At 43.7% G+C, this 15,062-nt stretch overlaps 1 protein-coding gene across 1 annotated transcript in view; it reads right to left on the bottom strand.

Annotated features, from left to right (window-relative positions):
* The window catches only part of LOC102486527 (peptidoglycan recognition protein 3), a 17,450-nt gene extending 9,002 nt beyond the window's left edge, over positions 1–8,448 (bottom strand). Inside the window, exons 1-3 of the mRNA XM_006159865.1 lie at positions 8,331–8,448; positions 5,132–5,245; positions 1,935–2,136 (exon numbers count right to left, since the gene is read on the bottom strand). Of these exons, the coding sequence (XP_006159927.1) occupies positions 1,935–2,136; positions 5,132–5,245; positions 8,331–8,448 (434 nt within the window). The remainder of the gene's footprint in view (positions 1–1,934; positions 2,137–5,131; positions 5,246–8,330) is intronic.
* Between the last annotated feature and the right edge of the window lie 6,614 nt (positions 8,449–15,062).

Below are 15,062 nucleotides of genomic sequence, written 5' to 3'. Positions count from 1 at the left end.
CACACACACACACACACACACACACACACACATACACACACACATGGTTTCTATCATGGATGAAAACAAACTTTATTTAAAAAGTATTTTTTTCTTTTATTCTACCTGTTCTTATATTTCTGCCTTTTTTTAATCGCTAGTCCTCCACTTTCCAATGACAGTCTTTAGGACTGATATTTTCACAACTCTGTCCATATTCTGCTTCTAACAGATCATGAGTTTCCACAGCAAACCCAACACAGAAAGAACATTTCCCTGAAGTCAAGCAAAGACCCCAAATTGAGCCTGACCTCCTTTCCACCCTGCATTGACATCAGCCTGAGGTGTGGGTTTGGAAGCCCAAGCACATCCACCCTGGCCTCACTGTCAGTCCTTTTGGTTCTTTCAGTTCTACAGAAGTCACAGACTCCTCTGTCACTCAGTCTGGTCAGTCAGTGTGAATAATCCCTCATAGCTACAGTCAGCTACAGTGTAAAACTAGAGATGGTTAATTTGTCCCTACAGGAACATGGCTTACAGAGGCAGTGGCTGAACTCATCAGAATTGCGGCTGAAGGAGGTAATGCAGCAGTGACCGGGCAGAGTGGTGGCAGGGGCAGCAGAAGGGCTGTAGCTAATACAGCATCCACAGACAGGACAACCCCGCCACCTAGGGGCACTGGGGGGTACACCAAGGCCTCCAGCTGCTCTTTCTTATTTGTGTTTAAAAACAAATAAGATGTGGATTATCCTTTCCAAAATGGATAATTCAGAAATCATTCATTTGTCTTTAAAATCCAATAGGTTAAAAAAAAAACATTTATATTTGTCTTTAAAATCCAGTAGGTAAAAGTCCCATTCCAACACTTGTGTGTGTGTGTGTGTGTGTACATATTATGAAAGCAATATATGTGTGTGTGTTAAACCTTGTTATAAGAAATGTGAAAACACTCTAAAGGCAAAGATACAGTATGAATACCACAGGAATTTAGTAGAAACATATGCGCGCGCACACACACACACATGTGGTCTTGGACCAATGTTGTAGTCAAGGACAAATCACATGTAAGAAAGTGGTCCCAGAGGATAAGAATGAGCCACATCACACAGCCTCAGTGTGTAGCAGGCTATACTATTCAGGTTTGTGTAAATACACTCTATGATGTTCACACAACAATGAAATCACCTAATGACACATTTCTCAAAATGAATCCCATGCATCCTCATTCTTGAAAATAAATGAGAATAAGTTCCAGACACCAACTGATCATCCTCATACTTAATCATCATTGCACAATGGCAGGACCTTCTAAGCCTCATATTTGTTTCAATGTGTGTTCTCCTCTCCACCATCCCAATACCTGCTCTCCACCATGTGGCCTTCGGCCTCCTGTCAGGTGGCCCTTCAGGATAACAAGTGGGAAGCTGCTTCACAGGGCACCAGCCTTGCCTGTGTGAGAAGTGGAATAGGGGCTGGACTAACAGGCAGTCTTGGCACAGTTCTAGGCCCATGCTTTCTAGTTGCATGACCTCGATAAAATTCTTCCACTGCCCTAGACCACAACGTTCTGACCTGTGAAATAAGGAAGGTGGTATTTCTCCTACCCATTACTCAGAGTCGGTAAAAGGGCTCACCTGTGTAACACTCACGAGGACTTTCATAAGCATGTGTTAGATGAGCTCCAGGTGGGAACCTATGATGATTGCAAACCCTACTTGCTTCTTTTCAAGAGCTCCCAGGACCAAAACCCACTTAAATGAACAGTTTAGTGTAGTCCCTCCTAAGGATCCCTGGAGGATTTTAGATTTTCTTTCATTTTTTTAAACATCTTTTATTCACTATAAAAGCAGCATAAAAGGAGCCCAGACAACTGGGAGAACAGAGAAGAAGTGGGAAGCACCCTAAGGGGAGGGAGTAACTTTGAAAATGGGCTCTGGGGATTTCACCAGCCTTACTTGTAGGCCACGTCACACTGGCCTTTGGTGAAGACAGAATGAAACTGTAGGTCCAACAGCATCTTGCTGCAAGAGTTCTGCTCCTGGCATTCCATCCCTGAGAGCTGATCTGTGATCACGTAGGCCATAGGCGGGGTCAGCAGGGCCCTGCAGGTGAGTGGTCTTGCTCCCCACTCCTTGCGGGCAACCATAGGGGGAACATCTGCAGGGAGACCACAGGATGGCATACAGGAGGCTGCATTTCCCCCATTTCCCCCTCAGGCTGCCCATGCCTCCCTGAGACCTCCCATGCCATGCCCCACTATGGAGGTGAGACCCTGGAGGAAGCCTTCAGCACCCTCAGCCTCTTCTTCTCACCTCCATAACTCCATTTGTGTTAAACAAACACCCAGACTGCCTCAGCCTGGGGAGGAAAGTTGCTTTGTTGCTGAGACAATCTCTCCTTGCATTTTCCTAGAGGACAAATCCCACACTCACCTCCTCTCTAGGCTGCTTCTTGCTCCCCTCCTTCAGAAAGCAACCCCAGCCAACACTCCACACCCAGACCCAGAGTCCTAGCTTCATCTCATCACAGGTGCCTTAAGATGCATTTGGAATGCACTGGAATTTGCCCCTGGTCTCTAACTTCATGAACCTGCCAGTCTCCTCAAGCAGAGGCTCCAGAGCCCATGTAGGGTGTTTGTCTCTCTCTTCCAGAGAAAAACTTACAAGAAGCAAGACTGAGATTCTCCACCCAGGAATGCAGCGTCCTGGTGGGCTCCCCTTCCCCATCTGCATTTTGGGAGCTCTCTGAGGAACAGCCGTCTCCATTCTCAGACTGAGTACTGGAGAGTAGAAGACAAGTCTTTTCTCCCTGAGTTTTCTCTTTTCCTTCTTTTCTCATTCTTTCCTTTCTTCTTTTTTTTTTTTTTTTACCTTTTGTCGTTGTTGTTAATTTATACATTATTTTTTTCTTGAGAGAGAAAGAGAGCACTCCCAGTAGAATCCTCACACCATAATCCACCCCTAGCCTCAGCCAGACTCAGGCCACCATCATGTGTGGGCCCAGCATACCCAGGAAGGTCTCCAGACAGGAACCCAGAACCTTCATATGCAGGTCAGCCTCACAGAGCATTGTCACTGTGGTGCCACTGTGTTCAGACCCCTTCTCCTCTCTTTTTAACCTGCATTTTCTCTTCTTTTCCTCCCTTGGGCAAAGGTGAGTTCTGTAGGACTAACCACCCTATTCACTCCCAATCCAGATATAATCAAGTTTAAGAAACATTTCTGAACATGTAAGAAGCTCTAGCCAATCCCCAAATGAACTCACCTTTGTTACCTTTGTGAATGAGCTGTGAGATACCACTGAACAAGTCCAGAACCTTCTCGGGGGACTCCCTTGTTTGGGTTTTATTCCAGGAGAACTGGGAGAGATCCCCTGCAAGGAAACACTGGTGCTGGTCCTTGGAGAACACCTGGCCCGCAGGCTCAGTGACCCAGGCAGACATCCTCACCCCATGGTCCATAGCCCACCCTCCAGGAAACAACACAGAGGAGAACCACGGATGACTCTTGTCTCAGCTTCCTTCTGCCTCCCACACCTGTCCCAAAAAGGTCTTTATCCTCCTCACCCTCCTCTGGTCCCCTCTTTATCCCAGGAGCACTAAAGTTTCTCTGAGTGGTGCTGCTTTTCCTGTTTCACCTGCATAGCTGCTAATTGATCCATGGGTACCCATAAGAATGGCATATATCCAGAAGGTCATCAATATTCTGAGCTAGCACTTCTGCATGGATTAAACACCTGTTGGTGCCTGGCAAGGTTACTGAAACAGGAATGTACAGACCATTATGACTGCAGTCAAAACCCAGATATTTTGGACCGAATTTATCGAGGATCAGTCATCACCTTTATGTAATGTAACCAACAGTTGCTTTGTCATCACCAGCATCAACCCCCACAGGCCAACTCTGTGTCTACAAAGCATGTTCAAGGTGGGTGTCAGAAACGTGGCTCAGAACAACTTCATGAGGGAAGCGAAGCCGAATAACTGCTCCTTCTATGCAGGTGGGAAACAGAGGCTTAGAAGTGCTGTTACTTGTCCAACAAATTACAGATTTTAAGCAATGGACAGAACATGTCGCAGCCTCCCCACAGATGTCGATGGACTCCAACAAGTCTCTGTCTTTTAGACAAAATTACTGAAAGTTCCATGGTCTGAGAGCTGTTTTTCTATGAAATCAAAAGCAAGTGGCTGGATATGACACTGGGGCCGAGGTGTGCTGGGAAGCTGGAGAGACTGCTGAGGTTAGGAGCTCATCTCAGCAAGAGAGAGAACCCGAACCGGGCTGTGAAGAGGGACCTGGGGCTGGGCAGTGCTGTCATCACTGAAGACAATGACTTCTGAGGGAAGCCCACAGGACTCTCAGGTGGAAGAACGGCCCTCAGGCCAGAGCTGACACCAGTGGGCAGGACAGTGCACAGCAGGAGCCAGGACCCAGGTGACGGCCAAACACAACTTGCTGCCTTATTTGGCCCCTTCAGGGCCTCAGTGTCTCCATTCATCAAATGAAAGTCTGAACTATGTGTTCCCTGATCTATGAGTTTCTCCAACACTGACTCTAAGTAACCCCATTAAATGAGCTGAATCTCAGAGGGCAGAGAGAGAGCTATATCGCATCATTCTTTCAGAGTAGTGTCTATGCGTGGAAGGTAACAGGAAAAGCACATTTGATATTTAAGAATCACCACGTTAATTTCCAATATTTTTGATGTAAAAAAACGGCACTGCTACTTTCCAGGAATTTGCTTTTGCTTGGACCCAAGTGCTGGATTTAACTATGATTGATATAACAATGGCGGTGATAATAATTAAGTCATATTACAATTTACCTCACTTATTGCTTGAGTATCGTGCTAAAAGGTTCACACTTGTTACCTAATTTAATCTTCAAAAACTACTCTCAGAAATTAGTGATATTATCCTTACACAGGGGAGCAAATAAGACTCAAAGAAATTGAACAACTTGTTGAAGACCATAGAAAATGACAGAGCAAGAATTTGAATGAAAATCTGTAAACCCCAGAATAGTGCTTCAAATTGCAAAACTAGACAGTCTTCCAGCAGAAGGAGAATTCTAGGTGAATTTCTATTACTCAACTTGAGAATGGTCATCTGTTGCTCGCCAAGAGCACTTATGATGAAAGAAAGAAAACTTACCCCAAGCCTGGGGCCCCAGAGTAAAAAAGACAAGAAGCCATGGCAGCATCCTCACGTGGTCCCAGGAGATGGATAAGGAGGATGTGGACAGTGGCCTTGAGAGGACAGCTTGCCCTGCAAGAGACACTCGGAGTTAATTAACACAACCGTGCTCTGTAAACAGAGCACCTACCTACTGCATGGTGCCACTATCTGCCTCTCTTGCCATACTGTGGGCCTCCTGAGGCCAACACTGGGCTCAGACTTCACAGGGTCCCCTTGCACATACAGGTGCTCAGTAAAAGTGAGGCCACTAACACCTGTATCTAGCCATCCCACTCCCCACCCACTTCCTCTTGTCCTGGGAGCTCCGAGTCTCTTACAGGAGCATAGTCCATAATATGAGGCCTTCTGGGGTAGAAAGTAATTTTAAAAATTCCTGAGTAGCTGTTATAAATAAATCCCATGTAGATATTTTCACATTGAGTGCTACTATTTTATATTTAATCCTTATAAAATTCCTGTAGAATAAATATTCTGAGCCCATTTTTTTATTTGCCAAAGGGCACATGCACTCACCAGAAAGAGACAGAGGAAAAAAGAGAGGGAGGAAGTGCTTCCCAACCCTAACAGGTTGGTCATGCCACAACCCCTTCTCCATTGTTCCATCCTAATGGGATTTGGGGCATACATCCACATGTGCCCAGAGTGTTTTTCAAGCCACCATGGCTGGTATTTAAACCATGGTCAGCTATGTGGGATTCAGTTCCCTTAACCATGGGCCATCAAGCCAGCCCATTGAGCCCCATTTTTACAGATAAAAACACTGAGGCTCAGAGGGAGTGAACTATGAATATAGGCAAGCATGGGCTTCATCCTCTGCACTGTTTGCAAGTCAGAGGATGTAAAGCCATCTGATTCAGTCCTCTGCTCTGCAAATCCTGACAGAGGCTCAATGAACCTCCTCTTGACTGAGAATAATAATAGCAAGATCAGTTATCATGTAATGATTTTCTCCTATTTTCTAGATATTTGCTGAAGATACCATGAATATTTCATTAAGAAGTCTCACAATGACCTGTGAGACTTGCACTTATCTTCAGGAAACTGGGTCTCAGAGAGTTTAAGTCACTTGCCCAAAGTACCTCAACTGGTAAGGGTGGAGCCAGATTCATACCTAAATCTATCGGTTTCTGCCTGGAACTTCACAATCTGTTTGAGTTTCCAGTGATGAGAATTCTCAACGTAGTCCTTTCAAGCTCCAGGAACCTCTTCTGCTCTTAAAGACATAAATGAACGGTTTACTCATGCTCAATCAAAATGAAATATTAACCCCCTGAGCTGTCAAACAAAGCATCAACTCCCCCCCCCCGCCATTATCCTACTGAGAAACTGTAGAGGGATGTTTGGGATAAAATGGGATAAATCATCACCCTCCAGGGCTTTTATACCCTAACCCAGAGAGAAAGTTTGGAGAACCACAGTTTAAGACTTGAGCATATAGAGCTTCCTGGATCAAGACAAGCAATCTCTTAGTGAATAATAATACCTAAGATTTCATTCATTCAGAAAAGCTATGCTTGGAACCCGCAGTTGGCGTAATGGCTATGTCACTGAACTCCCATGTAGTCAACCACCGTTTGAGTTACAGACCTGGTGGCTTAAACTCACGCCGGGCGCGTGTGCATGCATGCCCAAGATTCTGAGAGGAGAATGGAGGAGAAGGGATTGTGGTGTGGCCATCCCCTCTGGGAGGTGATTTCTTGCTTTCTGTCTCTCTGTCTCTGTCTTTCTGGTCAGCATATGTGTCCTATAACAAAAACTTCTCAAAAAAAAAAAAAAAGGAAAGAAAGAAAGAAAGGAAGGAAGGAAGGAAAAGAAAAGAAAAGCTATGCTTTAAGGACAAAATGAGACCATCGCAAGTGAGGTAGTCATCTAATAAATACATGGGAAAATATTCAGTCTCCAAAATGAGAGGTGAGAGTTAACTTGTCCAGAATCAAAGCCCTGCAGGCAGTCTTTCCAGAAAAGGAATTGGCCTCTGAAAAGCTACTGGAAGCCACTATCAATGCTGGTCAACAATAGCTTTGGGTAGTGTTTGGGTGGTGTTCACATAGTTAGCCACAAAAGTGAATGTGGGGAATCCTGTCCCAAATTTGTCACATCATACACCTAAAGTTTTGATACTTGAACCCAGCCACTGATCTTGCCAGGGACAGAGCCGGTAGTGTCTTCTACCCATTCCCTGAACTACAAACTGAGCAGGTAAGGTCGGCAGGAACCAAGGTAGGGGAACCTTGGCATTGCTGTGCATGCTATGCAAAAAAAAAAAAAATACATATCATAAAACATTAGAATAGGAGACAAGTGATACATAGTGGACAGGGATTCCGGGTTTAACATAAAGGGGAGAAATCAGGTAGAGATAACCCCAGGACCCTCAGCCTGGACAAGAAAGTCCCAAAAGTGATATAACCAAAGTCATTTAGAAGAACTTAGAACAGACAAAGTTTTCTTAGTTGGTAGCTCAAAAGGAAAGGGTAGGGGAACTTTCTCTACTATGTACACATTTTAGCCTAGTAGAATCCTATCCCTATGATGAGAAAGGACTTCAGGAGAAAAAAAAAAAAAAAAAAACACATTCACACTCACACCCAGAAGTACCTGTGGCTCCTGCGACCCCAGCCCACAGGTCAGGCTGCAGTGGGATGGCCCCTCATTGGCCAGCGGGCAGCTGCTTCCCTTTCAAACTTCAGTCCCAAGCTCCTCCATCTGCTACCTCCTCCTCCAGCCCGCACTCTCTCTGGCACTAGAGGGCACTCCCTTCCTAGGAATGGAGCCCTCAGGACCTGGCTTCCCAGAGAGAAAAGGAAAGCCTGGGACCCTTAACAAAAGATGGAGGGAAGGAAGAGGGCAGAGGGCTAAGGCTCTGAGCTGGCTGGCTCTGTCCCCAGCACCATCCAGAGCACCAAGAGGAACTCAGGTGGGACCACACTCTGGTGACAGGGACCCACCCAGTGAATCAGCCCAGGCACCTCCTCCCTGGGAAAGGGCCCGATTGCCCAACACTCCCTGAGCTCCTTCCTGGTCCCAGCTCTCAGTAAGCCCAGCCAGGGTTCCTGGGAGACCTGGGGGTTGTGTCCCCAACATCTGGGAACTTCCTGCCATGAAGACAGATCTGCCCCAAAGAAGTTGAAGGCTGTGGATTGAGATCACTCACCAGCACCACCACTCAGCCCCTTTCCACCAGGGTCACCAGCAGGGGCAGGATGGAAGGAGATCCCAGGAAGCAGCTGGCAGTATATCATCACTAGAACAGATTCTGACCCTGTAGCCATCTTACCATTTCCACCTCAACATCAAACTGTTTCTCCGAAACAAACCAAGGCTCTCTGCCCCCATCACCCACTCAAAGCAGTGGTGGTCAGTCTTCAGCTCTCATCTCTCAGAATCTTGTATCTTCTCTGAAGAGGTTTATACATAAGACTTTCCAGTAGTGTTTGCCAAGGACGCCTGCTCAGACCAGAAGTCCTGAAAAGCCCTCTACATACTTGAGAGACTACTGGAGTATCCGTTGTGTTCTGCACACAGACCGGCCCAAATCACACTTCAGGAACAAGAGCTGGGAAGACCTCTCTTAGAACCCAGAGTCTCATATACCCGCCGACATCTGAAGGAGGTGCTTCAATGAGCCCCATCCTCCACTGATATAGGGGATCTAGGGGAAAGGCCTCAGAGAGAGACGGCTATCAAGGGAGGGAATTATAGTTGGTGGCAAAAACATCACCTTATAAATTTCCTGAGCCTGGGACCAGCAGTTAGCATAAGGGTTATGTCGCTAGACTCCCACGTAGTCGACCACGGTTTGGGTCCCGGACCTGGTGGCCTAAAACTCACGCTGGGCGCGTGTGCGTGCGTGCCCAAGATCCTGAGAGGAGAATGAAGGAGAAGGGATTGGGGTGTGGCCATCCCCACTGGGGGGTGATTTCTCACCCTCTGTCTCTTTGTCTCTCTCTGTCTATCTGGCAAGTGCATACGCCCTATAGCAAAATCCTCTCAAAAAAATAATTTCCTGAGCCTTGGCAATATCCTCATATCTGAAACTTTTATTTACGAGTCTGGATGTTTTGCCATCACAATAAGTAGTTAAACCTTTAAAATGTTTCATCTTTGAAATATTAAGTGAAGGACAATTGAGGAAACTTTCTTAGAAGTCCATACTAGAAGAGAAAAAATATCCAAGTGATAAAGGGTGTGATGACAGCCCAAAAAGAGAAAGAAATACAAGGTCTTACGGTACCTGACTAAATAAAGGATACCTAGAGGTTACCTGTAACTGGATCCTACATGACCAGCTACATGGTTCAAGTCCTGGACCTGGTGGCTTGAAAATCATACTGGGCATGGGTATTCGCATGCCCCAAATCCCAAGATGAGACTGGAGGAAAAGAGACTGCAGTGTGGTCATCCTCTTTGGGGGTGATTTCTCTCTCTCTCTCTCCTGTCTCTCTCTCTCATCTATATCTATCTTTATCATCTCTTTCTGGTGAGCAAACATGCCCTATAACAAAACAAAAAAATGATAAATACTTACTTTCTATAAATTAAGTAAATCAAATTATTAAATACAAACTATTGCGTCATCAGAAAAGTCATGACACATTTTTGCATAGAGAAATACACAAAAATATGTCATGACTTTTCCGACGACCCAGCATCACTGAAATTTCAGTAAGTTTATTTATTTCATGAGAGAGATACCCTCGATGAAGTCTTACTTCACAGTCCCTCCCCACCGGCCTCCCAACCAGTCAAGATCATGGGTGCACATCAGCACACCAGGTTGACCTTGGGTCAGAGCTCGGGCTTCCCATGTGGCTCCAGCATCACATAGTGGCACCCTACTGTACATGCCACAGTGGCTGAGCACACTTTGAATTCGTTTTTTAAGTTTATTTCTTCTATGAGAGAGAAAGACAGAGACAGAAAAAGAAGGAACACCCCCTATAGGGTCTTAATGCCACGACACACCCCAGCCGTCATCCAGCCCTGAATCATGGACAAGAGTGTACCCAGTATACTCAGGGAGGCTTCCAGACTTGAACAAGAAAATTTCCCATGTAGGTCAGCCTCACAGACTGTCACATTTTGCTGCTGTGCCACTGTCTAACCCCATGCTTTAAATTTTTAATCACAATACTTAAGAACTCAGAGTCATTGAGAAATAACAGTTTGTTATTTAGGTGCCTTACTTTCTGAGCAGAGTGAACTACCCCACTGGAGAAAATAAGTTGCTGTGTTGTGAGAGCACCTGTGAAGGAGCCCATGACAGGGATCTAAGGGGGCCTCTGAGTGCTGAGAGTGGACCCCAACTAACAGCTAGCAAGAAAACAGGGACCTCAATCAGATAGCCACGAGGAAATGAATGTTCCAACTAACTAAATAAGCTTGGGAGTAGACTATCCCAGAGTCAGCCTCCAGACCAGAACATAGCCCAGCCAGCCTATACTGTAACCCTGTGAGGACCTGAGCAGAGGGGGCACAGAAGCCATGCCCAGATTTCTGACCCAAGGAAACTATGAAATAACAAATGTGTGCTGTTCTAAGTCATTATGTTTGTGGTAATATGTTACACAGTAATAGGAGGGGGAAATACAGCATCTAAGATGCTCGGACAGTCTCCTGGCCGTGTAGCAGCATGTCGGCAGGTTAGAAGGGAGTCTTTCCACTTACCTTCCTCATAACCATGCAAAGGCCCAAGAAATTTTTTTTTTAAATCTCTACACCTTAAACAAACTTAGAAGTTTTATATTTTTTTTAATCTAGTATCAGTTACACAAAATAAATAAATTGGGGAGACTTATTGTCCAGCATGGTGGTTATAGTTAATAATAATGTATTGTGTTGAAAATTGCTAAGAAATAAATCTTAAATGTTCTCTCCACACAAAAAAATTATAAATATGTAAGGTCATGAGTATGTTGATTTAACCATTTACAATGTATGCATATATCAAAATATCATGAGGGAGGCCAGCAGGTGGCAAGGTGATTAAGATGCTGGAATCCCACGTGGCTGAATGTGGTTTGAGTCACAGACCCAGCTGCTTGAAAATATACTGGAGACATGTGCATGCATGCCCAAAATTCGGAAAGGAGAATGGAGAAGAGGAGATTGTGGTGTGGCCATCCCCCTGGGGGGGTGATTTCTCACTTTCCTTCACTCTCTCCCTCTCTCTGTCTCTCTGTCTCTCTCTGACAGCATATGCCTCATAGCAAAAACTAAAAAACAAGCATATATTATGTTGGGACCAGCAAATGGTGTAATGGTTACATCACTAGACTTTCACATAGTCAACAACAGTTCAAGTCCTGGACCCAACAGCTTAAAAAACTCATACCAGGCATGCATATGTGCCCAAAATCCTGAAAGGAGAATGGAAGAGAAGAGATTATGGTGTGGACATCCCTCCAGGGGATGCTTTTCACTTTCTGTCTTTTGGTCTCTCTCTGTCTGTTCAGCAAGCGTGTGTGCCTTACAGGAAAAAAAAAAAAAAAAAAAAACTTGCACATCTGTGTTTATTGCAGCTTGATTCACAATTGCTAGGACATGGAATCAATCCAAATGAACAAATGACTGGATTAAAAAAGGGAAGTAAAAAACATCAAAGGAGAATTTAGTTTGACAATAAGGATCTGAAACAGAAGTGACATAATATTTCAGACAGAAAGACTAAACTACTAGGACTACAAAGGGTGTGCAGGTACCCCTCCCCAAACATACACACACACACACACACACACACACACACACGTCAGGGATCTAGAAAAAAAAAAAGAAAAAAAAAGTCCAAGAAAACCCAAATAGAAAAAAAAATTTAAAAACCAGGGATTGAAAAGATTAGAGAAGGGTTGTATGCAATAAGAATGTATTTATTGGGACCGGCAGATGGCATAATGGTTATGTCACTGGATTCTCACATGGCCACACAAGGTCTGAGTCCTGCTCCTTGTGGCTTGAAACTCACGCCAGGCATGTGTGCATGCATGCCCAAAATCCCAAGAGGATAATGGAGGAGGAAGGATTGTAACATAATCATCCCCCAAAGGAGTGATTTCTTACTTTCTGTCTCTCTGTGTCTCTCCAGCAAGCACACATGCCCTCTAGCAAAAATTTCTCAAAAAAAGAAAAAGGATGTATTTATTACCTCTCAGCTATATAATCAAAAATGAGTACCATGGTAAATTTCATTTTATGTATATTTTACATTTAAAAAAACTGGGGAAAAAAAGAATTAGAGCAAACATGATAAATGTAAAAGATAGGCAAGGGAGGGGCCAGGAGGTGGTATAGTGGTTAAGATGCTGGAATCCCACAGAACTCTGTGGGAGTTGACCATGGTTCAAGTCCTGGACCCAGAGGTTTGAAACTCATGCAGGGCACATGTGCATGAGTGCCCAAAATCCTAAGAGAAGAATGGAGGAGAAGGGATTGCAGTGTGACCATCCTCCCTGGGGAGTGATTTCTTGCTTTCTGTCTCTCTGTCTCTCTGACAAGTGCACATGCTCTATAGCAAAAATCTCTCTTAAAAAAATAGACAAAGGAGATCCAACATACATATAATTCCTATAAGAAAATAAGAAAACCAAACAATACAAAAGAGTAAATATTTTAAACAAAAACTGGAAAAAATTTTGAAATCAAAGGAAGTATGACTATATATTGACAGGTCACACTTTTACCTAGGAAAGTGGACCTGGAACAGTAAGAACTAGATAAACTATGCTACTTAAAAGGTGAAGAAAAATATTTTTAGCTAGCCTTGTAAAGAGACATTTGTATGAGAAAAATCAGACCACTCCACAGCAAAATTTATAATCACATCAGACTACCAGAAAGCCTACAAGACACTCACCAAAGAAAAGAAAGCATGATTAAAGGATTTTGTGTCCAACCAACTTGTTTCTCAAAGTATGAAGACTACAGAAAAGCAGCTTTGTACATACAGAAACCAGGAGCCAGGTAAATATAGTTTCTCCATGAGCCCTTCTATGGTTTAAATGTGCCACTCAGAATTTGTGTTAGAAACTTAATGCCAAATGTGACATGTCAGAGGCGGGGCCTAATGTGAGATGTGGAGGTCATGAGGGCTCTGCCTTCCCAGATAGATGAATGCCATTATAGAAAGGGCTCACAGGAATGGGTCCACTCTCTTGCACTCTTGCCCATCCACTTTTCACCATGTACAGATGCAGCAAAGTCAGTCCCTCACCAGATGTCAGCTCTTCAGTCTTGGACTTCCCAGCCTCTAGAACTGAGGGCCAATAATTTGTGTTCATTATAAATCACCCAGTCTCAGGTGTCCTGTTACAGCAGCCAAAATGGACTAAGACAAGCTGCTCACTGACTAATTTAAGACAGAATCATCTTTAACCAATAACAAGGTGATTGAAGAAATTTTGGCAAAAGAATTAGTTGTAGGTAGTCAATATATTTAACTGCAGAACTGTGGATAAGCAGCTCTGAAGGACTTTACAACAATAAATCCAAAAATAATGAATGTTTTAAATAAACAGTATTGAAACAACTATGGAAAGACATAAATTTGGATCCAAATCATACACAATACATCACAATTAACTCTAATAGAACCAAGAAATAAATTAAAAACTAAAAGTATTGACGTACTTGAGAAAACATGAGTGAATTTTATTCTGACATGGAAGAAGTAGGTTCTTCTAATGTGACTCAGAAACCATAAATGATAATAAACTGACTACTTAAAATACAAAACTTCTGCGTACTCCAAAAATTGTTAAATGTGTCATAAACAAAGACAAAAGGCAAATACAAACTGAGAAAAAATATTTTTATTAGTTTCACAAAGAGCTAATTTCCCTGATGTATATATTTTTACATAAAAGCACTTAGATGCAAAGCACCAATAATTAAGTAGGAAAATATTCAAAAGACTATATATATGTATGTGTATGTGTATATATATTTATATATATATATATATATATATATATATATGAAAAGACATTCAAGATCACTTATAAGAGAAATGTACATTAAAACTTCATGCAAGGGTGACCAGCAGATAGCTTAATGGTTATCTCCCCGGACTCCCATATAGTTAGTTGACCACAGTTCGAGTCCCAGGTCCAGCAGCTTAAAACTCAAGCTGGGTGTGTGTACTTAAAGAGAGGGAGGTATTTTCTCAAGACACCCAGAGCTAAATGTAGAACCCAGCTTTGATCCCCATAGTCTAATGGACACTCTTGACCAGCACTCTCTGATCGTTCAGATGTAAAGGAAGAGAACCTGGATCAATAACTCTAAGTATCTGGTTAAATGAGACCTGACCACATCCTGGTGGCTGGGAAGGGTAAAATTAAATCTCAAAATCCATCGATTCCCATCTAGAAGGAGAAAAATGGCATCATCAGGTTGTGGCAATGGAAAGAGACATAGAAGCCCTCTGTCCTGAGATGGGAGCAGAGTGCGGGTTTGATCCTATGCATCTAAATCTCTGTTTTACTTTGTTTTGTTTTGTTTTGTTTTTGTTTAACTAACCCATCTGGACAAACTTCAATAGCTCTCATCCAGTGACCAGACCAGGTCAGGTGCCTCTTTTCATGCACTAGCAGAGTTGCCTCCTTTCATGACTGATAAGGACCCTGAGGAGAAGAATCTATCCTTCACATTCCCTTATTCTTAACCGTAGCCATGGTAACAGTGAAGAAACAAGTTGGGGTGAGGGTTCCTATCTATCAGGCTAAGGGTCAGAACCTTGGGCCTTTCAGCCCTGCAGAGGTTGAAACAGTTACATGCCCAATACCTATGATGTGGGATTCCCACCACGGATGGCCCACAGTAACTGGAATCTTGGCTATTGGCCCATCTTACCCCACCAGACTTCTGCTGATCCTACTTCCTTCTCCTGTCC

This window comes from Tupaia chinensis, unplaced genomic scaffold (assembly GCF_000334495.1).
Source record: "Tupaia chinensis unplaced genomic scaffold, TupChi_1.0 Scaffold000659_1, whole genome shotgun sequence".
Lineage (NCBI taxonomy): Eukaryota > Metazoa > Chordata > Mammalia > Scandentia > Tupaiidae > Tupaia > Tupaia belangeri.
This window is presented reverse-complemented; position numbering and strand designations above follow the sequence as displayed.